At 34.6% G+C, this 25,312-nt stretch overlaps 1 protein-coding gene across 4 annotated transcripts in view; it reads left to right on the top strand.

Moving 5' to 3' along the window:
* Positions 1-25,312, top strand: part of Piezo (piezo type mechanosensitive ion channel component) — a 63,987-nt gene that overhangs the window by 33,189 nt on the left and 5,486 nt on the right. The window contains exons 18-46 of one of the 4 annotated variants that reach the window (XM_068764948.1): positions 37-250; positions 816-995; positions 1,630-1,799; positions 1,883-2,015; positions 2,426-2,653; positions 3,558-3,796; positions 4,451-4,636; positions 4,796-4,985; positions 5,575-5,726; positions 5,800-5,963; positions 7,251-7,304; positions 7,732-7,776; positions 8,876-8,991; positions 9,523-9,648; positions 11,034-11,142; positions 12,476-12,633; positions 13,699-13,778; positions 14,959-15,114; positions 16,741-16,885; positions 16,973-17,089; positions 17,546-17,712; positions 18,338-18,502; positions 20,053-20,184; positions 20,321-20,407; positions 20,818-20,965; positions 22,441-22,655; positions 23,191-23,349; positions 23,579-23,705; positions 24,327-24,473. In XM_068764948.1, the coding sequence (XP_068621049.1) occupies positions 37-250; positions 816-995; positions 1,630-1,799; positions 1,883-2,015; positions 2,426-2,653; positions 3,558-3,796; positions 4,451-4,636; positions 4,796-4,985; positions 5,575-5,726; positions 5,800-5,963; positions 7,251-7,304; positions 7,732-7,776; positions 8,876-8,991; positions 9,523-9,648; positions 11,034-11,142; positions 12,476-12,633; positions 13,699-13,778; positions 14,959-15,114; positions 16,741-16,885; positions 16,973-17,089; positions 17,546-17,712; positions 18,338-18,502; positions 20,053-20,184; positions 20,321-20,407; positions 20,818-20,965; positions 22,441-22,655; positions 23,191-23,349; positions 23,579-23,705; positions 24,327-24,473 (4,309 nt within the window). Of the gene's footprint in view, positions 1-36; positions 251-815; positions 996-1,629; positions 1,800-1,882; positions 2,016-2,425; positions 2,654-3,557; positions 3,797-4,450; positions 4,637-4,795; positions 4,986-5,574; positions 5,727-5,799; positions 5,964-6,635; positions 7,110-7,250; positions 7,305-7,731; positions 7,777-8,875; positions 8,992-9,522; positions 9,649-11,033; positions 11,143-12,475; positions 12,634-13,698; positions 13,779-14,958; positions 15,115-16,740; positions 16,886-16,972; positions 17,090-17,545; positions 17,713-18,337; positions 18,503-20,052; positions 20,185-20,320; positions 20,408-20,817; positions 20,966-22,440; positions 22,656-23,190; positions 23,350-23,578; positions 23,706-24,326; positions 24,474-25,312 lie in introns of all 4 variants that reach the window. The other 3 variants (XM_068764946.1, XM_068764950.1, XM_068764949.1) reach the window with 3 other exon arrangements.

Genomic DNA, 25,312 nt, shown 5'->3' with positions numbered 1-25,312 from the left:
TATTAATTTTTTAATCTAGTTATGTTTTTGGTACAGGAAGACATCACGCAGCCGTTCGTACGCGACAGAGCGCGGTTCACGTGCGTCTAGAGGTTCACGTGGCGCCACTGCCTTCCAGCCATGGCTACTGGCTGTCCTCGCCAAACTGCGCGCCGTTCTGGGCCGGCTCACTGACCAAACCTTCCTCTTCCTCGATCTGCATCTAGTCAAGATCATCTTTCTTGCTCTCATGTTGCTATGTGTCATGAACGTGAGTTAAACCATAATCTGTATTTGACATGTTTATTCTGTTTATCAATAAATATACATTGTCTCGTGGTCTGTATAGTCAGAAACTTGAAAAGTTAATTGTTTTAAAATAAAATTTAACATTGTTGAATGTAAATGAACCCATGGTAAATAGTCATCAAATCAAGTTTTACATATTCTTTCTTAAAAGGAACCGTTCATAAAATACGTCATAAATACTCCACCCTCCCCTTCTATATGTGAAAATAGATAGCCATTCAGAAACTTGGGCTTTGCAATAATTGCGAAATTTAAATAATGTAATAAATATGAATATATATTTTTTTATAGTTTAGATGTCCGAGGGTTTGTTAAATATTTTGAGATATCTATTTTTAGCATTGAAATATATTAGGAGTTCATAACGTCTTCTTAGACCCTCCTCTTGGAAATCTCAGAAGGGTTGAGGAGTGGGGTTTATCGTATTGTATGAGCGGCCGCGAAACCTATTTTAATCATCCTTTGACTTCTATAAAATTGCAATTTTAATTATGACAGTGCTAAGAAAAATAATAATTACTTTCCAGGTATGCGCAATGCATGTACCAATCATGATATTTATTTCTCCTGCTCTTCTGTTAAATTCTAAAAAACAGCGTTTCTGCATTCTTCTAATTTCAACTCTTATAAGTATATACTTAATGGCGAAAATGGTATATCAAATCGATTATATCAAACACGCCTTCTTCGATGTGAATTGTAGTTCGGTGAGTATATGCTTTGATATTTATAAGTTGTTCAGGAAAATTATAATATTCTGTTAATTCCTTCATCTTTAATATCTATATAAAGTACTTACCAACCAGACAAATATTAATGTCTACAATAAATTCGAACTATAGTTGATTAAAAAAAACTAATACTTATCTGAATTAAAAAGTTATAAAAAAGATAACTATTCGGTACGTATTCTTAAGATATGGCGTAACATAAAATTTGTATATTATATAAAGTATTAAAAGGTTTATTTATTACACATTGTTTAATACAAAGTGGAAGTTTACATATCTACAAATAAATTAAGTAATTAAGTTACTAATTGCCGGTTATAATCTATGATTTGTCATTTTAAGTTTATAAGAAGCAATAGCTGATTGGAATAATAATAAAAAATATAAACTTTTGTATCGTTTTATATTAAGATAATGTAAATTTGTAGTACTTAGTGTATATGTAAATGTAAAACTGTATTGTAGATTCGAAAAGTATATTATAAAATCCTTTCTTAATAGATAAAATAATTTAGGAAGTTCTTCAAAGTGCTCCTTTACAAATATAATATTAACAGTCAAAAAAAATTATTTTAATGTTAGTAATTATTTGCAACAATTTACATTTTAGATTGGAGAAAATAATACGATGAATGTGACAACATACAACAATGCGGAATGGGTTGGCTTTTACAAAGCAACGCACGACCGCCCTCTAGTAGTTTTACTAAAAGGCTACATCGGTCTGATCGTTGTCTTCACTTTTTATTCTTTAGTGACCTATCGGCAGCAGAATATCAGGTTTGTCTCTCTTATTTTAGTTATTTAAAACAAATTCCATGCTATTTTTTGTAGTAATTATGTCTATTGTATTACTTTTTTAGAGACAGAGGTCTTCTACCAAGTTCAGCGGATAAATTGATGTTTCCGGAAATAACACGCAAAGAAGCGGATAAAGATTTAGTACACTGCATAAAGTATTTAGTTAATTACGGCTTCTACAAATTTGGCGTAGAGGTAATCTTTTGGAATATTTATAAATCTATTGCATAAGGCTTGGATTTTCAATGCTTATTATATTTATCTGAGGTAAAAAAGGAATTTTGACGTTAAATAATATTACTTTCGCAAATTATGATGAGATGCTTTCTATGAACATTGCTACTGAAATCACTATACAGGCAGATGCTCATATTCCTCGAGCTCCCATCTAGCTGCGCTTTTCTAAAGCGTGGTACAGTGTTTTCGAAACCACTAAATATATAAAACGGTGCTAAAAATCTTGCCTCATACAATATTGTACTGGCATTGTTGAGCTGTCATTTAAATATAAAAATAACAATACTTATCAAGAATAAGAGGGCCTGTGGACGAACGTATATAACCGATATAGACATTTAGGAAATGCGTTTGGCGTATGTGTACAGATATGCCTGATCTGCCTGATGGGGGTGATCGGGTCGCGCATGGACGTGTACGCAGTGGTTTACGCGGGCTGGCTGCTGGTGCTGGTGTCGTGTGGCCGCGAACGATTGGCGCGTGTATGGCCCGCCTTCACCGCCTGCCTCACAGTGCTCGTGCCGCTGCAGTACATGCTCGCGCTCGGCTTCCTGCCACAGCTGTGTATTACCTATCCTTGGAGCGGTGACTCGCAGGTAACTGGAACCACAAACAATACTAAACATTTATTTAAAACTTACCTTTTTATTGTTCAAAAACTTACAGCTATGAAACCGCTGGGATCGTAGGATGCAGATATGAGTTTACTATAAGTCATCGGCATGAAATATATGCGTCTGACGATTTTCTGTAATATCAAACTTGATTCAATAATTAATTGTAAAATTGTGTCGTAAATTACTGGTAAATTGTTTACAATGAATAATTTTAATACTTAAAAATAATACACTTCAATTATTTAAACTCGTGTAAAAGTATATACATATATAAATATAGTGTAGCATAAACATATTATACATATGTATATATATATATTGTATAATATACAGTGCAGCATAAAAAATGTTTCGTTTCCAGTGGTCGCGCTCACAGCGCTAGCTTTACGAACCGAGAAAACAATTATAGGCTTGACAAATGTAAAAAATACAATACATTTGTATATTCGATCAAAGCTGATGTCAACACGGCAAATACCAATAATCAGATAAAAAGCTACTAATTTTGCAAAATACAGAGTTTAATAATGATAAAATTAAAATAAGTGTAGTATTTAATTAATTGATTGTATATTGATGGATCTTTTCCTTTCAGATCTAGGAATCCTTAAAGTTTATCTTTGATATCGTATTGTGAACAATCTTACTCGGTGTTTAAAAATTTCAAATCACGTTTTGCGATTGTTATGACTGACTTGTGAATTTCGCATTGATTTTTGAACAATCCAGCTTAGCATTAGGTTAGGTTAAAAGTGAAATTTAAAATTTTGAACTAGCACTGATCGTCAAAAAATTGGAAAATTTAAAAATTTTGAAAATTTTTAATAATATTTTCAAAATTAAAAAAATAACAGGATATTTACAATAAATTTGATTGTTTCAGCAAATGAAACATGTTCGCAATTGGCTCTATTTGCCTTATCCGGCTGAACCGCCGCATGCGGTGAAGCTAATCTTCGACTATTTTCTGTTGTTATTTGCGGCTCGACAACTGCGCGTGTTCCGGTTGGAGAAAACACACGCCGATACATACCCGGGGGGTTCTAATAGTGAGGACATAGGCAAGGATTGGGAAACGCCCAACTTTGTAAATCCAGTTCCTGATTTTCTTGGATATGTTGGGTGAGGGTTTTTTGACTATGTCTTTATTTATTACGTGAATAGAGGAATTTATGTCCCTGAAAAATACAGATTTAACTTTTTTTTCTTAATCTAACGTATAAAAATTAATTATGTAATGAATTTCTGGAACACATAATTATGTCTTAATAAAATGCATTCTTTTTTATAAACAAATCACACGAAGAGCACATAATTCAACTTATGCTCGTCATGTGATTTTATCTTTGTCTCTAATGTTACGTTATATCATCACCATCATCGTCATTTCAACTGTAGGACGTCCACTTCTAGACGTCTTTCCCCCTATAGATTTTCAAAAAGACCGGCATGAAGCTGCCAGCATTTCTTCAGCGTTTTTGACGACCTTTACAAGGTCAACTGTCCACCTTGTGGGTGGTTGTCCATGGGTTGGACTCCAGAATCTCAAGACTCCACTAATCATATTTTCTGGGCGATACTGGCCTGCTTATTGCCATTTCAACTGCAAGTTACTTTCTTTCATCTACGGATCTCCTCTTTTCAAATTCAATCTCGAGCATAGCTCACTCCTGGGTTGGTCGAATGACAGCGAGATTGACAATGAAGCCCGAATTGAGAGACCAAGTTTCCGCGTCGTATGTCATTAACAAACCGGTTATTTACTGCATGTTGCAGATCGTGGTTAGACGTCATCAAGCGTATGGTATTCTTGGGAATGCTTTGGGTGACTTTGGCCATAATGTTTATGACGGGCACTAACCGCGTGAACTTATTCTCTATGGGCTACCTCATTGGCTCGTTTATTTTCCTCTGGCAAGGAACCGACTTCTATCTCCGTCCAAAAGATGCTATTTTACAATGGTATGTATATATTTCATATTTTTAATGAATTGTTTAATATGCTTAAGATTGAGAAGTAAATATTCTATGTTACAATTGTAATATTACATAAAATCACTGTAATGAAATTTAATTACAAAAAAAGGGTTTTTTGTGTTAATTATTTGACATTGGTATCAGGTGGTCATGGTTGCTCCGTTACAACGTGTGCGTGGTGGTGGTGAAAGCGCTGCTGCAAATCCCAGGCTGCATGTTCAGTGCCGTGATGCAGGAGCATGCCTGCTGGCTGGTGCAGCTGCTCGGCATAGGCTGCGTCGACAAGTTCGCGGGCGGTAACATAGCCCGCTTCCTTAAGATGCAATATGATAAGGTACCTTTACCCTCTTAAATTTACAGTCGTTTGAATACCAACCGATCTCGGCAGAACAGAAGTCGGCTCGCCTAGGGGTCGCCGATCACAGATCACTCTGGACAGAAGCGTTGCTGAAGTAACTTCTGCCACTTCTTTTTCCAGCCTAACACTTTCTATAGTGAACTGAGCAGTCAAGGTTCTGCCCTTTCGGGGGTTCTTGAGTCACAATGCTAAACAGGTATCGGCGAGACACAATCCAAATTGATGTCCCATCATGGGGGCCATTAAGCCTAGTCCACTCCGTAGAGCGTCCGCCAAAGCGATCTAAAAGCTCGATGTCGTCTCAACCCGGTGATAATATACTATGTAGCGACCCGAGCTGAACCTTTTCAGGGAGCCTACGATCTTCGCTACCTTAAAATAGGTTTTAAACTAAACGCCCTCGGCAAAGTTTTTACATCCTTTTATTTGTTTTAATATCTAACCAAAGTGCTGCACCGCAGTTTGGGTGAAGTTAATTACTTGACGTGCGGTACAGCGGTTCCAGTCGGACGTTAGTTCAGAACTTTGGTAAGTCTACTAATCATAAATAAAATTTAATTTCCAGGATTCGGCGTGTTCAGTGCCACAGGAAGACATCGGACTAGCGTGGGACGGCGTTTGTTTTGCTTTTCTTATCCTACAACGAAGACTGTTCCATAGTTATTACTTTTATCGAGTTATAGACGAAAGCAAAGCCACGACCGTACTAGCCTCCAGGTATTTATATCATATTTTTAAAAAAAAATGAGTATTACTATGCGGCAAAATTAATATTGGAGTTCTTAACCAGGGGAGCAGAATTAATCGAGGAACTGCGACAAAAGCAAATGCAAGTGCAAGAAGAACAAGAGATTAAAATATTGGAAAAAATAAAAGTAAAAATGGAAAGAATTAAGGCTAATCAAAAAAAGATACAGGGCGCGATGTCCAAAGAACCCATGCAACATGACGCCGGTAAATTAATTATAATTATTTTACGAAATACTATTACGATTAAGTAGATATATATATACTGAACGGCTCGTGTTCAGCAAATACGTATTATATAACAGTACAAAGTAATGATTGAATGTGTTTATAATTTCTTATACATAGATCTGATTACTGGATAGTAAAAAAGCAGAACTTAGGAAGAGATATACGTGTTATCATTATTATCGATATTAGAACGTATAATACGCAATAACAAAATTAATGTTGTCTGCATATATAATTTCATAAATTAGTGGTCAAAAATAAAATCTCTTGTAAAGGGGTTTCAAAATTGCTTATCAACAGGTTATAAAACATGATCAAATAATGATTATAAATATGGTGTTGAGAAAAGTTGCTCGATTTAATTTTATCACTAGGGTTTTGTTAATAATAATTTTATTACAAAAATTAATTTTCATTAAATATTTTACAACGTTTACAGGTAAATTAACTTTATATGTTTTGTAGTACTATTTTAACAAGTTAAATTTAATGAGTTATTAATTTAAGTAAATAATTTTGGCTAATTGAATTATCAACTGAAATATTCTGTTGGTCGATATTTATTCGTATTTACCGTTGTAACTTAGTTTTAGAATACGGTATACATAGAGTAGAGAACGTAAATTCATGTTAACGTTAATATAAAAGTGGAAGAGGGGGAAGAGGAAGAGGAAGAAGAGACGCAACAAGGAGAATCGGAGGTGCCGCTCGTACGTGGGGACTCGGACGCGTCGCGCGGGTTCCACACGCCCGACAGCGCAGCCTCGCCGCGCGGCTACCACACGCCTGTCAGCGAACCTTCCGCCCCGCCGTCCCCTGTTCACGCCCCTCCACAAACACTCCCCATTCTCCCTGCTCCCGCTTCACAAGGTGGTCCTCCTTCACCCTCTTCTGCCCTTATGACTGTCTCGCTGGACGCTTATCTCGAACCACGTCGCATTTCCTTTGAATCACCGCCGTCGTCCGATCTTCTTCCCCGGGCGCAGAGTCCAGAGGAGTCGTACCCAGTCTTTTCCCCACCGCCTATTCGCCGCCGGCACACAGTCGCCAGCCCCAGCCTCTTGCAACGAACGTCCATCATATCGCAGTCGAGCCGTGCCGAACCGAACTCTCACCATACGTGTAATTAAATAAATTATTGCGCACCTTTATAGATGTGACTCGTCAATGCAACTATTCAATATTCTTCATTGTAAATATTGTAAAGCATAGCTCTGATTTTTTTTTTGTTTATATGATAAAATGTTGTTTCTATTTATTTAGGAAGTGAAACTGGTTGTGCGCCTAGAAGACGTGTGTACACTAAGCGACACGAAGGTATAGTCGATGTTAATAGAGTTGGTGTGGGATTATTTGCCAAAATGTTACTTGTCTTTTTATTTATATACCTCTTTATTATTTTTAAAGAAAAATATCAAAAGTAATTTTTCTCTCATGTTATGAGGAATGGTATTTTATGAACCTAGAAAATTATATACGCAAAAGATTTCGTGATTTCAAGGTCCATAAAACATTTGCGAGCACCTAAATTTCTCTGCAATAATTAACGAGTTTATTTCTATCGATTTTACTAATTCTAAACAGTTGTCGCCGCTTAGAAATAACTTTCTACGTCGTCGTGCGCGTCGATTTCATCATATTAACATCTCTGGATACATATGTTCTACTTGTAAGCTTAAATACTATATCGGCTTGCGTTCTGAGATGTGACATAGTGGTGTTGAGCTGTACATTTTTCTTGTAGCCCGCGACAGGCCGCCGTATAAGCCGCCCGCCAGTCATCAGAAGGGTAACGTGTTGTCTCGAACATATACTCGCTCTAACATTGTCTTACGTTACTAACCGTTGTGCTTTTAGGAGATGGTATATAGGCAAGTTGGTTGCATTATTTTGGCGGAAGCTGTCTTTTCGTGATATTGATTGGTTGGGTCGTAATAAATGTAAAAGTTGTAAATAAATTTTGTTCCACGTCTGCTAAACTCAAGACAGTATACGCCTGGGCACCGTCTACATGCTTATGTATAGAACTGCTGCTTTTGGCCTTTTTTGCACCGTCTCTGGCATGATTTGTGTTTATTTGCATGTTTTTCCGTATATTTTTATTAAATATATTTATTATTTATATTACTTAAATTTTGTCACATTGCACCTTTTTTCTATAATGAATACGCAAACTTTCAACATTGATAAACTATAACACGCAATTACATTAGATAAACAGTTTTATATTAGACACACTTAAATACACTTACCACAAATGTTGTAATACTTTTTCATATGACTGATCATACATTATATATGGGCGTTTATACACTTAGTCTGGTAAACTTTTGCAAATTTTTTTGGTAAAAATATTTTGTTTTTGACAAGATTTTTATAAATGATCGATTTTTATGAATGCTCATGGAAGGCCAGATCTTATACTGTCACAAACTGGGATTTTACTTTATCTATTAATCGCGCGGTTTACAAGCATTCGAATACCAAGCGGATGAAAAGTTTTTAAAATTGCACTTATCTCCATACTATTAAATATACTAAAATATAATCCGATCTTTTTAGCACCCTTCTCCGTTTTATCTCATACATATTTAACAAACATTGGGTCGAAAATGAGAAAAAATACTCATAAAATCGTATAAAACAGACAAATTCCAAATTTAAATGGTAAATTGTTTTTTTTTTGTAATAGTATTTACGACCAGACTTAGTACATTCTTGTAGTTATGAACTTTATTAAAAAAATATTTAATTTAGTTTTACCCTCAAAGTTGTAAATTGTACTAAACACTAATAAGTCTTTTCAATATTACGCTTATATTTCACTTTACCTATTTTGACGTCTAAAACGAAATTCAGCGTGGTAACAATAAATAATGTCTTCGCAGCTGTTCGATCTGGAGACTACTACATGTTTGACGAGTTCGACGACACGGATTTGCATCTAAAGGACGACGAATCAAGTTCTGATGAGGATGCTCCCAAGGAGATGGGTTTTAGTAAGGTGAGTTGCGTTATATAATTCGTTTATAACATTTAAATTGATGAACCCGGTGGTAGTGGTTTTGGTATCTGTGAATTTAATTATACATTTGTGTATGCATATTTGAGCATGAAAACTGTTTTAGTGTTACTACATATTCAATGGGGATCTGGGATCTAAATTTTGTGTTAAAATTTCGTGGGTGAAATGATAAATAATTGTAAGTAAAAAAAAACTCAATGCGTTCGTTAAAATATGGCAATGGATAAGGCGCTTTAGCTTAGGGATGCTTTAGGTGACTAACATGTTTGCGATAACTCGCACTGCCTTATATTTATTATCAACAACTTTTGATTCCCAAGTTGATTTAGTATTTTTTCAACACATTCTATTGTATTAAAGAGATTTAAAAAATGTTAAATTCTGTATATTTAAATACAAGAATTTTTTATCTTTCAAAGACAATGATCAATATAAAGTATAGGAAAATATAAAGGCTTGGGAAGCAAAAGTAGTGAGTTAGCGCTTAGAGCGGTTGAATTGGCACGGCAGCTGCTCTCGACGGTGATCAAGTCTGACCTGCGGCGGGCGCTGTCGGCACGTCGCGCTTCTGCCCCCGCCGTGCGGGCAGCCCGACACTTCTCGCTAGGCAGCTACCCGCACTCTTATCCACATCAGGTAATACGGAAACATTAACTAGCTACACACCAAAAGTAACTACCCCGACAGACATAGTTGTTTGCCTGTCGCAATACAATAAAAAAACACCATTCCCACTGTCACCCTATTTATTGGTTTAAAGTCATAAATATTGATAAGTAACAAAAATATGTTTTCTGTTGGCTAAACTCTACACTTAATAATAATGTAATAATAATATCTAAATCATCATACTTTATGGTACACGATATTTTTATGGATTACATCTGAACACGCCATTTTCAGTTTGATTAATATCATGTTTGACAGCTAGGTTATTTAATTCTCTTTGTGGTTTGTATGGGAAAAAAGGTTATTTTTACTATTTCCTTATTCCTATGAACAAAATAATAATTTATCCGAGTTCCAATAGGTCGAACTGTTTTTAAGTGTCGCCTAGCATCACATTTAGTGATTAATTTCTAATAATATAGTCTTAAGGATTAATTAATTAAAAATGACCAAAAAATTGGATAAAAAATGGATTAAAAATGTTCGGTGTCGAAGATTTTGTCAATTACTATAATACTTTATTTTCTGAAACATGGCTTGAAATGGCCTCAGAAGAAACATGAAATAACCTCTGGATTGTTATTAATTTAATTTTTAAAATTATATATAGTTTTTGTTATAACTCTCCACATAACTTACTTAATTTTAATATTATACTTTAACAAATGGATAAACGTTTTCTTGTGTCAATATTTACAAAATGTTAATAGTTTTGCGACGATACAAAGATGGCTACTTTGAACACTTCTACAAAAGTAAAATCAAATTATGTTATATAAAATCACAGATTGTCTTTCTGTGTATATAAAATAGTTTTGTTCAGCAATCACATAGCAATATACTGGCAGTGTATAGGATGTAATCAAAATGTAAAATCATACACAATTTAATACGAATACATTTTTTATTAATTAATTTCGAACTGAAGGAAGTGCTTCTGATCAAGAAAGAGGTTAGTAAAACTATAATGAATTTCGCATGTCTTTAATGCTTTATGTTTAATTTGTGGACTTCGTATGTTTTTCGTTTCATTTCTATTATTTATTATTATACTTACTATAATCATTTTTGTCTATACAAATATATTAAATGTATAAGCGATATTATTTTTGTGCTGTACACTCAATAAAAAATAACTTCTAAATAATTACATTCTTTAACTTTCTATGCGTCCTCTTTATTTTTAATCGTTAAATTTATTTTCTCTCCCTGAATAATTTTCCGCTATATCATTTTAAATTTGATCAATAAAAATTTTTTTGTGTGAAGTACTTAAATTTCATATATAAATTATTTTTTCGAAACGTCTGGAATTATTAGACAGTAATAGCTATAATTATTCCATACTACAGCTACGTACATCGCCATCGGGCGTGGGCGTGGACGTGACTCACGAACACGACGTCCAGCTCTCAGAGCATGATCGACAGGTTTCTGATATCGACGAGTTCGCAGCGCCCGGTAACCTGTTTATTTAATTCATCTATTATAATAGTATTTTATTACCTTTGTACACTCCTTGCCATTCCAGGCATGTCTTTATGCGACGCCACTGTAGTTTATATGCTAGAATTACAAAATTATGCCGTCGACAATGTAAAAGAAACGTTTACCCGCAACTATTTTTTGTAAAGTGAGATTTTTTTATTACAATCTCGGTTAACTTGCTATTTCTTTATTATCGGGTTATCCGATTCCTATGTTTGTCCGAAAAACCCACGAAGTCAAAAAATGAAGTATGTACCGTTAAACTTTTATATATTTCAGTAGACTATAAATAGAAAAAAAATGCATATTATCTTTACTGAGAAAACTATATAAAAAGATTAAGATAAAACAGGATTCTATTCAAAACAGAAATCAATAAAAGATAAATGGAAATCAGTCATAATTATCACATTAAGTCATAAGGTAAACAGCAAGAAAGCGCGTCTTTGAAAATGACAGATTCATGTAGACACTTCCTTAAATTGTCGAAACTCCGCAAAGCCTCTGATTCTTCGTAACGCTTTATCTGTATCGCGGAGCATTCGTCGCTTCTCGCCGCCCTTAAAGCGGAATTTAAAAAAAAACTTCAGCCCTGTTTCGACGTCAGGTCATGCGCCTCACTTCGAACCCCGTCGGTCTCGATGCACAAAACAGTCATGACTCTCATACAAATGACTCGGCCGCCGCGCCCGCCTAACCCGCGTTCAAGCGAATGCGGTCCGGAGAGGCCCGTGTCACTCCCGATCGCCGAGTAGTCCTCGCTTTGCTCAACTTTCAGTACACCTCATTCACTACACTTTACAGCTACACGGGTATAGTCCCTCCACATGTGTGCGTCTTCGTTGTAACTGGGGTACGATCACCTGGCGTAATTTTTTAGTTCGTGGTCTCAATTTCGATGAAGCTGTAAAAGCCTGGATCGGCTAGCACCATAACTTCATACACATCAAACGCATGCTTAAATTGTCATCACTGACAAAAGATATAGGCGGTGTAAATTCTTGCATTATCTCTGTCCGGCGAAAACAGTAAAAAGAAGGAGAGACATGGAGGCGGACCAAAAAAAAAGATCTGAAAAGTGATCTCGATCTTTCCTGACAACTGAACTCAAATGAAGAATATTTTTGCCCTAAATACATTGTATACTCGTCTTTACTTATTTTATTTCTTTAAATAAATTGCCAAATATTTGTAAATAAATAATTTTGTACAATAATGAATCGGTAAGTTAGTTTTAGAAACGAAGTAAATTTAACACGTGTTGTGGATCGAGCCTGTTTCATTGTAGTATTTATATGTGTAACAGAAAAAGAGTCCTCATTCGAAAAGTTCTGCTGCTACATGGGCACAGCGTGGGCGTTCATCTCGAGCTTATTGGTGTCGTTAACTCGACATCTTATGAAGTACTCACGCGATTATCGCTACGTTTCACGAACGCTCTCAGTCGAGAAAAAAAAACTTAAGGTGAACTATTTTTTTAATTATTACCTTTTTTGTAGTTCTTAATATTCACAATGTCTTTTAAACTAGCTGTCGTGAATGTTATCCAGTGGGAAAAAAATAAAACTCATTCAGTGTTATCCGTTTGTTTATTGATTTAATGTCTTTATAAGAAACATATCAGACAATCAAACAGATCCTATTTACCGATCCTATTGGATATCTATGGGGTGGTCTATATTCAGCAATGAACCTTCTGATGATTATAATAAATGAAAAAAACTATAACATTAAAAATAAGTTTTTCGTATACTAATGGGATAATAATTTGGTTATGGTATTATTATGACGGTACATAGTCGATATATATGACATTCTGGTGTATATATATAGGAATATTAAGAAATTTAGGAAAGGAGAAATGTAAATAAGGTTGGCACTAGATATAAAGGAAACCTTGTTTACATCTTTCTCTAGGCTTCGTTAAATTAGTAACGATTTTTTGGGGAATCGTGAATGATTTTACAAAACACTTCCATATAATAACTATAAATTTGATAATTTAAAAACGTTGCATGAACATTTAAAATTTATTACAAGGAATAGATTAAATTTAAAAAGTTCATAATACCAAAACTTTGAAAAAGTTATAATTTGTAGGATTTTTACGTCATAATAGAGCTTGGGAATGAATTACTTTAACTACAGCATTAAGAATATTGTAAAAGTGACCACGAAGAAAAGGTCATCTATATTTGTTGTGGGTTCTTCTCAGATCAGGGCGCCTTTAAATCTCTCACAGCTTCAAGTTGAAGAATGCCTTATTGACGACTTCAATCTGATTCTAGTTTCTATGAAAGTGAAGCTTTCTGAGATTCTTCTCAGGACGTACACAAGTCGTTAAATGTTTACCAGCTGGTTTTATTGGACCCGCATTTTTTTTTAATTTTCTCTCCAAAGAACTTTGCTTGTAGTTTTACGAAAATATAAAAAATTATTATACTAGCGATAATAAGTTCAGCACTTAACAACACATTTGAATTTTCATTTTTATTTATTAACAGAAAATTATTTTATTTCATATTTTAGGAAAAGGACGGCTTTGGTATTGGACTACGAGAAGGATCTCAAATGATATGGGAGCCACTTCCCGAGACACTTGCGCACCAGTAAGTATGCAATAATGTACATTGTTTTTCTTACAAATTGCCGTAATTAATTATATAGAATTGATTGATTATTTGCATGGTACATTTTTGATGACCCTTCCGAAGTATTTATTTTATAGTTATAGCTAGTTACATCTTAGTGGCTTTTATAAATAAATTATATGCAATGATTATATTGACGTAGATTGTATTTTTACATATTTTATGAGGAATGATTAAAATTATAGTAACCATGTTTTCTTATTAATGCTTCTGAGTAAGGATTCACGTAAAATTTGGTAGTTCTGGTAGATTTTTCATTGAATCAGTTTAGCTGTATTTCATAATTAGCTAGAAATATGATTTTCGTGCATGCTGCCTAGTATGCAAATGGAGATAGAAGAATCTAAACAACATCTTCAGGTGCCTGCTACAGTTGAAATGGGGTTTGTATTTTGCTTTCTTTCAGCATATGATATTTAAGATCAGTATATTTATAAACTACTTTAATCATGCAATACGTTTAGATGGATTAGAATTTAGAGTTTTCATTGTCAATTTTCATTAGGCACAGCTAAAATTAACCCATTACATTAGATCATATAGTGAAGTAGATTAAACTTTAATATTAACAGCACAGGTTTAGATGCTCGCACCTAAAGCGCAATAACAGTTAAATATTGGCAAACGGTTTGTAACATTCACTACTATGTACAATCTCTGACTGGTGTACTTCAAGGTAACTTCACCACTAGAAGAATTTATATGTTGTCGCAGTGAATTAGTTCATCATGTCAGCTGATGGTCATGTAAATCAGTCATAAGCTGCCCGCTTTCAGCGACTTCCGCAACCTTGACCATATTGTCTGTCTACCTAGTTGAGAGACCTACCCACGCCACATATACCAGCTACTGTCGTTGAGAACCTTTCGGTCCCAATTAATACACTACGGAAAAAATAATATTATTTCTGAGGATTTTTTCTGTTTAACTTTATATCGCTTAGTTTTTATGATCATTATTTCAGCCGATATGTATCTACTGTAAGGCATAGGCCTCCTGCCCGCCACCTTAACTATGTAGCACGTGGTCGCAACACGAAAACCTTACTATCCTAACAATTTATCAGTTAGAGTTAGTAGATAAATATTAGTCGGAACTAGAGACAATATGCGGTTGACATGAGAGAGGATGTTTGCAGCCGTAAATTAAGCGAAATAAGCGTGCCGGAGATACGAATCCTGGCGCCGAGTATGGAACGCGGACTGGATGCAAGCCCGCCGCGCTCCGCTTCACCCGCGCCCTCTGACGACACCTCCGAACACGAGAGCGCGTTTAGCTTACAGACTACCGAAAGGTGGAGTTGGTCTCTTTTCGAATGGAATTAAAACATTTCTTTTATACAAATTAAGCAAAAATGAGAGAGAAATTGAATAGTATTAAAAAAAACTTTTTACCATTATTTTTATCTAATCGTATTTTAAATCTTCCATAACTTAAGTATATATAAGATACTAAATGTAAATAGAAGAAATAAAAATAAACCTTTAACACCCAAACAGAGTCATAAATAGGTTAACAAATGTATACATGTATAAAGTGCCATAATATATCTTAGCCCCTCATTTTCTTAATTTTAAATAAATAATTAAAAGTGTATTATTAAAGAAGTCTTATTATTGTACTCAAGATATTTTGGTTGATAGAAAAATGTAGACTTGGTCTGTTGACTTATTTAAATGGTTAATATTATAATGTGTACCTCAAACATTGTTAAATTTCATTTAAAAAGCGAAACTGTTGAATTTCCGGTCAGCTCTTCTCAGCATTCCGAATCTGTTAAAGTAATCGATTATTCAAAAATGCGTGTAAATGCCCACCTGAAAAAAGATATTCTGAATTTAAATATAAACTGTGTCCCCTGGACGCTTCACGAATATTATAAACGTAAAATCTTAGCTGCGGTCTACGTCGGAACTCTACCAATTTCAAGTCGCTGAGCCTTATGGTTCAAAAGATATATTGATGGGTCAGCAGTGTCAATGTCACGTCAGTGGAAATCTTTTAAATATAAGAGACGCTCGCCCGCTCCGCTTTGCGTATAGAGAGAAATATTAAACTAACAACAGAAATCTAACAGTTTAAAAACATGCATTTTGTAAATAAAGGCCTCCGAAACCCCTCAGAGTAAATTGCGTAAAAATACATTCTTATCTGACCTCTACTCAGCCAAATGAATATTTCAACCAAATTACAAATCTCTACGCGTTATGGTTCCAGACATATCATGATCAGTCAGTACATAGTTGGAAATCTTTTACATAAGGTATATTGCGAACCTTTATTAGGTTAGGTTAGCGAAATTTACTTATTTAAAAAAAATGATAGTATCTTAAATAGCCTTTTTAATTCCATTCGAAAGAATAGATGTCGTCGCTTGAAATGGTCTTGGCTTTTATTCAAAATTTCACTCTTTTCTTTTCACTATTTTCTTGGTTAATTTGTTTGTTTTCACTCTTCGTCGCTCCTTTTTTTCGTATTTTAAAGTTATGGGTAAGTATATATAAATTTGTGCGTGTATGTAAATGTGTATATGTTTAATAATGTTCATATATTAGGCAAATCGAAAAGTAACGTCGTTTCTGTCATATTTTGTGTGACATATTTTACAGAAAAACCGATTGATTTTTACCGCTCCAGCATTGAAAATTTGTATCCTAGGTGGTAAAAGGTGGTTGATAGCGAAGGCGTATATACATAAAAACTTAATAAAAATGTAGTACTGTGAATTTAACTTAAGAAAGCGACATTACTTTCCGGTCCCCCTAATATATTATTTATATTTTACTCACATTTTAAAAATCTTTTTCAGCAATTTTTTACGGCCGTCGTTCGATATTTTGATGTATATATTGCACGTTGTATATTATCGTTCGTCTATTTGTTTGTTTCGTGTTATTCAATTTTTTATTTGATCTTGCAGCAAAGACGTGACGACTCTGGAGGAGCAAGATGACTCAATGTTCAAGCAAGATAAGTCACCTGTAGTGCACCTTGGCTATGCGTTATGGTACGCCGTGTTGGCACACACCGACATTGTGTGTTATATTATGGTTTTTATTAACCAGGTATATTACAAATTTCAATTATATAAAATTCTGTGAATTAATATTCTATACGTATGCGTTAAAACTTCATGATATACTATGTTTTAGATTCAATCAGCTACGATATTATCCATACCATTGCCGCTAATGGTTTTTCTATGGGGCACTCTTACCATACCGCGACCAACAAAGACTTTCTGGGTCACATTAATAGCGTATACAGAGGTAATACTTTTTATATTTACGTATCATCATCATGATTTCAGCTGTAAGTCGTCTATTGTTTGTCTTAAGCTTTCCTAATAGATTTTCAATAAGACCTGTTAGAAGCGGCCTTCACCCAGCAAATTTCAACGAACTTAACAAAGTGGTTCGTTTAACTAGTCAAAATCCTACACTCCACTTGCTTCTTCGTGGTCATAATAATAACCATTTGTTTACGTCTTGAACAAATACCAAAAGAGCCCTATTTGATAGAAACTATAATCAGATTGCGTTCGCCTATAATAACATCCTTGAACTAAAAGTTACAAAGGTCCCAAATGGTTTGATTCAAGAAGTCACAACAAACTCTGAAGGGTTTTATTTGTAGTCACCTTTGTCCTTAGATATATATATAGCGTAGATACAAATTAATAGTTACTACGATGAACATTTCAATCTTGATGTATCTGCCTCCAGGTGATTGTGTTGATAAAAAGTATGTTCCAATTCGAAATTCTGCCGTGGAATCAGAAAGCAATTCCTGCTAATATGCCCTTTACCGCTCCACGGATCATCGGCATCGAGAGAAAATACAACTACGCCCTCTACGACCTATTGCTTCTACTTATAATATTCTTACACAGGTACTCAATTCTTTCTTTCTCTCTCTATTTTTTAATCGTTTAATATCAATTTTCCGATTTGAATGTGGTCTCTCTTTTAATAGACAAAATCTCCTCCGTCTACCTTTTTAATATGCATATTCGTGTCAGAAATCCTTGTAACGTTTTTAATATTCACCTAACTTTGAACATTGCTTTATAATCTCTGTGAAAAACAGATTATGTTTTTAATCGAACGGTATTTAATTAGCTAAACTTTTATATCTATTATTTCCAATGTTAACTATAAAAAAAAACTATTAGTGCTGCTTGGTTAGATTTCTATGGAAATTATTTTCTAATTCAATATGTACTTTTAAGTTAATATTTTAAAAATAATAACAATATTACCTATATAACCAACCTTTATTAACGGGAATCACAGTTTTTGTTTTGAATTTTGTGGTCACTATATTAGTAGCTATCTGTGCCTCGTGCTACGTGAATTTAATGAACAACCTCTCTTGTGGGTCGAATTTTGTAAAATCCATTCTTAGCCGGCCTTAGGCAACAAATGCAAGAAAATAGTAATATACCATATTAATAATTGTATAATTGTGTAATGCTAGCGTTGTTAATCATATTTTATGCTTCTGTACATGTTTAGGTTCATGCTTAAGTCATTAGGACTATGGAAGGAATCTTCTCCCGAGCTGGAACTACGCGAAGATGCAGAATACGCTTTAACCAGTGATGACACGCGTCTTATTGTGGAGGGCAGAGGCGCTGACGTGGGTCGCAAATATCTTCTCATACACGAACACAACGCTCCGTTAGTATCTCACAACTTAAATTTATTTTGAATTTTAGTCTTTACAGAGTTAGTCGGCTTCTATCGGCTAACATGACAGTTTGATTGGTTATACGTGTCAAAGATTTAAAAACGTGAAAAAACGGTTCTTTTCCTATCAATTAAGGTATGATATACTGGATCCAAGCATTGGTTTCGGAAATCAAATATAAAATAATGGCAATATATTAGTAAGATAAAACATTTTCAAAATTTGTATCACTACTTATTAACATTAAATCAATATATAAAAACAGGCTGTACTGCCAGAAGTTATAGGCCTGTCGTATTCAAATAGAAAAAAATAATGTAATACATTTTAAATATATACAGGGTTAGACTTGTAAATATTATTTCAAAGATTAACTAAATAAAACATTTTTTTTTATTAAAGTTAAAGAGTAGTAATTAAATTACAGTACATTTTCCATAACATTTGACGTAAATTATCTTCATATAAAATTCAAGAAAACTAATGAAAAAAAAATTGAAGTAAAACATAAGAATGTATTAAACCGTTAAAATATATACCATAAAAATAATTTTTAGAAACACAACATATTCGCCATCATTGCACAAACAAGTCGGCACTGCAAGTGCGTGTGGCTGATTCCTTTTGGTTTGCTGCTTGCACATATCGGATCGTCTACAAGTTGCAACCCAAGTCAAATATTCTTTCTGTTTGAATTTGTGACTGTTTGTTAAGTCTTCGCAACGCGTGCGGACACGGCTAGATAATATATTTGGACATCTTTAAAATGTGCTTGGGCTTCTTTAAAATATACTTGGGCCTCTTTAAAATCTACTCGGTCGTCTCTGCCAAGTTTTATCGTATATACAACGGCAATACATGCATAGTTTACGGACCAGACAGTGGTGTGCGCGAGGCACGGCTGACGGAAGTGCTGGCGACGCTCGCCACCGATAGTACGCAGTCACAACGTTCCATGCGCGCCACTCAAGTCGACTTTGACTCCTCCACGCGTACCTCACGCCTCCCTACGCGCATCGTTCGAATGTTCTGGAACCGACGTAGCGGAACTTCTCTGTCGCAAATGTATTTCTATACTCCTGATTAATTTTTTTTTGTTAAGCTTAGTTGGAAAATTTACAGTATTAGTACGTAGATATTATATTAAAAATACGTAATTTTTTTATTTTAATAATGATGTTAAATATGTTCTACCGAAACCGTTTTACTGCGCCTTAAAAAGGGGGTTGATTAGGTTGAGGAAAAAAGAGTACAAATTTCCCCGACGCGAGCGTTAACTCCAGAATGAAAGAACAGAGCAGCTGATACCCTCCTTGTCTCGCCCCGCGCGTACTTAAAGCGTAGTGTAACAGTTCCGGAAGCAATACGTGCGTTTGGAAAAAAAATAATTGTGCAGTTGTCATGTATATTATTTTAGATACTATTTGTTGTTGATTAATTGTAGTCTGTACATTTATTGGTACGGTAATAGAATAATAGATTGGTAACTAACATCTATTTGAAACTATGAATATTCAATTCTAAAATAATATTTCTCCAGGCACATTGGAGCCGATTCCAACGGTGGCCTAGGGCAGCCTGGAGCTAATTCAATTACAACCGTGCCCGAATTCGATGAACGTCAAGAAGATGAGGCCGGTCCTTCGAAACCCAGTGACGACGATCATTACAAGTAATAAAAATTATCTCTAGCACTACGATTTCTTATAAATTTTTATTATATTTATTAATTGGTTGATAATTTTGATTGCTATAATGATATAAAATAAATATTTACGGTCATAGCTAAGTTTATTTTTAATCTCCAGTGTCAACGACGACCAAGAACCAATAATTGCTGTCACGACGACATTGGAAGACACATACAGACATTACCCACATGTGTTGTTATTATCGTAAGTATTGTTAATAATTATTGTATATTCAACTTTTTTTGTTATAATTATATTAATTAGAGATACCGGTAACATTCTTTTATAGGTTTTATATAACATTATTATTTTATGTTATAAAAGAACACGTAACAGAATCATTTTAGAGTTTTTATCTTTTATCAGAAACCGTTTTGGTTGGGTACTATTTCGGCGCGTATTTTTAACGACTAGACATTATCGTGATTATTATTAGTGAGTCGGTTTGATGATGGATTCTAAATCATAATTGTCTATGGAAATTTTCTTACAATCAACTTTAAGATTATATTTACATACGCATTCTTATAAAAAACACCAAACACTTGTTAGTTTAAATTAAAAACATGTATGAAAAATTGCTACTTCGGCTTCACTGTTTTTTGTTGTCACAGCTTCAAGCGCTACCTGCGCCCTACGCAACGTTTCTTCAAGCGCATGCTGGCGCCGGGCGCACGCGTCACGGCCGACGTCTACGCGTACATGTTCCTTTGCGACTTCCTCAACTTCCTGGTCGTCATATTTGGCTTCGCTGCATTTGGGGTGAGCATTTATTCCGTAATTAACATTGATGAACATGGAAATAAAACAAAATTTGTGTCTAGTGTCTTGAAATTATTTTAGAAATATAAAATTTGAATGAATATCTATAATATATTTGTTTCTCAAAACATTTTTATAACATTAATTAACAATCGTTTTTCAGTGCTTAATTTAATTTTTTCGCGTAAAATTCTTAAACTATACAAAATACAACGACGATTTTAATTCCGAAAGTTATCCCTATCATTTAACCATTTCGGCTTTACCCATTTGTGTGAAAAAAGTATATAATATAAAAGTAACAATTAAGAAAAAAGTAACCACTATAACAAATTATGTTATAGATAAAATTTAATGGAATCAGGCGTTACCTCGCGGAAGTCCATCCTAAGCAAGAAAAAGACCAATATTTAGCCACTTCCGCACATGCAGTGGCAGTCATGCAAAAAAATGCACCGCCCGCCATCCCGCTGATAACGAATCAAACGACTCTGTGTTTGGCACTAATCGGTGTAACATAACTCTTGAAGATGCCCCGTGGAGGGGTGAAACACGTGTTGAGTGATTTGGCGGTGGCGGTTGTGTGATTCGCATTGTTTGCCGCATACGCATTTATCAGCGGGCTGGCGGGCGGTGCATTTTATTGCATGACTACCACTGCATGAGCGGAAGTGGCTAAATATTGGACCTTTTCTTGCATAGATAAAATTGACATATACTTCCGAAGTGTACTCGTTGTCGTCGTTTCGGCTCATAGACGCCCACTGTAAGTAATAGGCCTCCCACGACCCGGAACCGAACTCTCGACCTACGATTGCAAGTCTCAGTCCTTGCACGAAGTGTACCAACTGTACTTAATTATAAAGATGTGTTAATATATCTAATATATAAAATTCTCGTGTCACGGTGTTCGAACTTGAACTCCTCCGAAACGGCTTGACCGATTTTTATCAAATTTTACATGCGTATTCAGTATGTCTGAGAATCGGCTACTATCTATTTTCCATACTCCTAAGTGATAAGGGTGGTCCACCCCTAAATTTTATTTTTAATTTTTTAGACAATTTTTTTAGTTTTTATTTTATTATGATACAGCATACAAAAATACATACAAACCTAAATTTTCACCCCTCTACGATCAACCCTTATTTTTTATTTGTAAATTAAAATATCAATTTTTTTTGCAAAACAACGTTTGCGGGATCAGCTAGTATATATATATATATATATATACATTATATATATATATATATATATGTATATGTATATTTCCTCATGTTCATTTAATTATACAAGTAAAATATTTATCATTGGTATCAAATAAGGAATAGTTCAAGTCAATTAAATCACGTGTCAGTCTATATCGATGAACTATTTCTTTTGCTTTGATTGAACATTTTAGGAGTAGAAAAATATGTTTGTGTATTATTCATGTGGTATTTGGATTTCTTAAACTTAATGAAATGGGTTTGCAGACGCACCAGGGCGACGGTGGTGTCCAAGCGTATTTAGAAGAGAACAAAGTACCGATTCCGTTCCTGGTGATGTTGATACTGCAGTTCGCGCTGATCGTGATCGACCGCGCGCTATACCTTCGCAAGTTCATGCTCGGCAAGATACTGTTCCAGTACGCGCTCATCATCGGCGTACACATTTGGATGTTCTTCGTCCTGCCCTTCATTACAGAGAGGTAGATTCCAAGTAGCACAACGAATGACTGCTGAGGTCTCAGGGATCTGGAGTAGATACCTCGGACCTTGGTAAGGTAGTCGGAAAACGCTGGTACAGGTTCCAACGGGTCCTATAGGAAATCTACGGGGTAAGCCTATGTCCAGCAGTGGATGTCCTATGGCTAAAATCATCATAGTGCATCATACTGATTAAATGTGAATGGTGTAAGGCAAATTTAAAAATTATTAAATTAGACATGTATATTATTATTACATTGAAGAACGTATCTTAGGTTGCGTTAAAAGAAACAATATAATAGGTACTTTTTATTTATTCGTGTAGTTCATTGGAAATTCATGTATTCCTCCTAAATATTTCGTATTGTATATTCTAATAAGGTATCCGGCATTTGATTTGGCACACAGCAAGAAGTGAGGTGCGATATTAGGCTCGATTCGGTTTTATAAAAAATGCCTGCTATCCAATAGTATACACGTTTTCACTTGCGTTTGATATAAAAAAAACATTTTAATTGTTTGTGTGCATACTTGCAGAACATTCAACGCGCTACTACCGCCGCCAATGTGGTACATGGTGAAGTGCGTGTACCTACTGCTGTCCGCCTATCAGATACGCTGTGGCTACCCGCGTCGAATCATTGGCAACTTCCTCTGCAAGTCCTACCATTTCCTCAACATGATATTCTTTAGGGGGTGAGTAACAAAGAAAGCATAAGGTCGCAATAATGTATTATTTGCGTATATATAAATATATACATAATCGCACACTATGCTACAGTATTGGCACTCGATATTTTATTGCTTTTAATTACTTGCATTGCCTATTACTAGTTCTGTAGTTACCAAAAATTATTATCTACCTTAATAAATAAAAATATATATACTAGGTAAAAAAATGTTTGTATCTCTTTTTCTATGTCAGTTTCATGGCGGTACCGTTTGTGTTTGAGCTGCGCACGTTGATGGACTGGATTTGGACGGACACTTCCATGACTCTTTTGGATTGGCTTAAAATGGAAGATATTTTTGCGAGCGTGTTTCTTCTAAAGGTATTATAAATAAAAATGTTTTGGTGCAGACATTGTTTGTAATTTAACTGAGAAATGTGATCCATTTTGAAAAAATACTATTTTAACGCCATTTGTGCGTGCATCTGGTTTTCGGCAATATATATTGCTTCGGATTCTATAGTATTGCTGGTGGTTTGGATATGATTACCAGCGCAAGAGACTGCTGCCTCGTGGTCGTCCTGGTCACCTTCCTTATAGTGATCAAAAGTTTTTCCAAGTGATCACTGCTTTTACTGGCTATGTGACCGAAAAACTTAAAAATCTGCTCTGTGCATATATAAAGAAGAATGTTAATTTGTCATTTTAATTACATAGCATTAAATATTATAAGAATTTTTTTCGTCGTTTTGTCAAGAATTAATATGATCCGTTCCAATAAAAAAGCTTATACATAATGTGTTCTAGAGAGATTACTTTATTTAACCATTAAATGCATAATCGTTTTATTTAGAAATTATTAATAAAAAATTTAAAAATGGCATGTAATTTATTGTCTGTAGTTGCTAGCGGAGGTTCGAATTTTGACGCCCTTCAGAAGGCAAGAAAAAAATAAAATTCAAGCTCAAGCCTCTGACTTATAGTAGTGATGTTTATTCGCAGTGTTCGCGGTACGTTGAAGACGAGTTCCCTCAGCCGCGTGGCGTGAAGAAGTCGAGTACTTCGAAGTATCTACTGGGAGGCGGAGTGCTGGCTTTCGTCATCGCTATCATTTGGTTCCCGCTCGTTTTCTTTGCGTTTGGAAATACTGTAAGTCTATTTAAAAAAATATTTATAAATGTAACAGATAATCTTGTTTCATCTTTTACCTGGATTATTCTTTATCTTTTCAGCTAATAGAAGCTCAATGCAATTAACTATGCCATCGGTCCACCTAGTTGGAAGGCCACATGGTCACCTTTCCATGGTCCACATGTCACGAGGACCTTTCGGCCCTTACGGTCATCTTCATTCCGATCATATATATTAAGTTCATGTATATGTTATTGTAACTGCCTTGACAGACTTAATACTATTCGGTGTGCAATAAAAAAATGTATAAAATTTATTTCAGAGCTATTACCCTATTTAATGTCTCTATGTGTCAACTATTACTTAATAGATAAATTCACTATTTCGTGCACTGAAAGACTAGGAGTAATGTAATTTTTTGTAATGTATTTATACAATGCTCAATTGATATTTATTATCTTATTTAGAATGAATTAGCCTTCGATTATTGGAACTTACTTAATATTTAGATAGCCGATTTTTAATCATTAAAAATCTTTAAAGAACTATGTACGCCTGAAATAAGCAAACGTATATAGTTTACGTTGCTGTTGGAATGTCTAAATAAAACAAATTTATATATTTATTGTAATACTAATACGATATTGTTTTCAATAATCGTCAAATGCCCGACAGCTAGGAACGGATGTTTTAATTTACGTAGTAGTTTGTACAGGCAAAAGGTGATGTTCTTACTATTAACTTCCCAAATTTCTTTTATGTTTTTTCTTACCTTGGCGTAAATATGAACATAAATTTCCTATATTTGTGATAAATTTTTATTTATGTGACCTATCCAATTTGGTTCTTTACGTTAA

The sequence above is a fragment of the Battus philenor genome, unplaced genomic scaffold (genome assembly GCF_028537555.1).
Source record: "Battus philenor isolate CCGP_79_NKW_IND1 unplaced genomic scaffold, ilBatPhil1.0.hap1 SCAF_2, whole genome shotgun sequence".
NCBI classification, from domain to species: domain Eukaryota; kingdom Metazoa; phylum Arthropoda; class Insecta; order Lepidoptera; family Papilionidae; genus Battus; species Battus philenor.
This window is presented reverse-complemented; position numbering and strand designations above follow the sequence as displayed.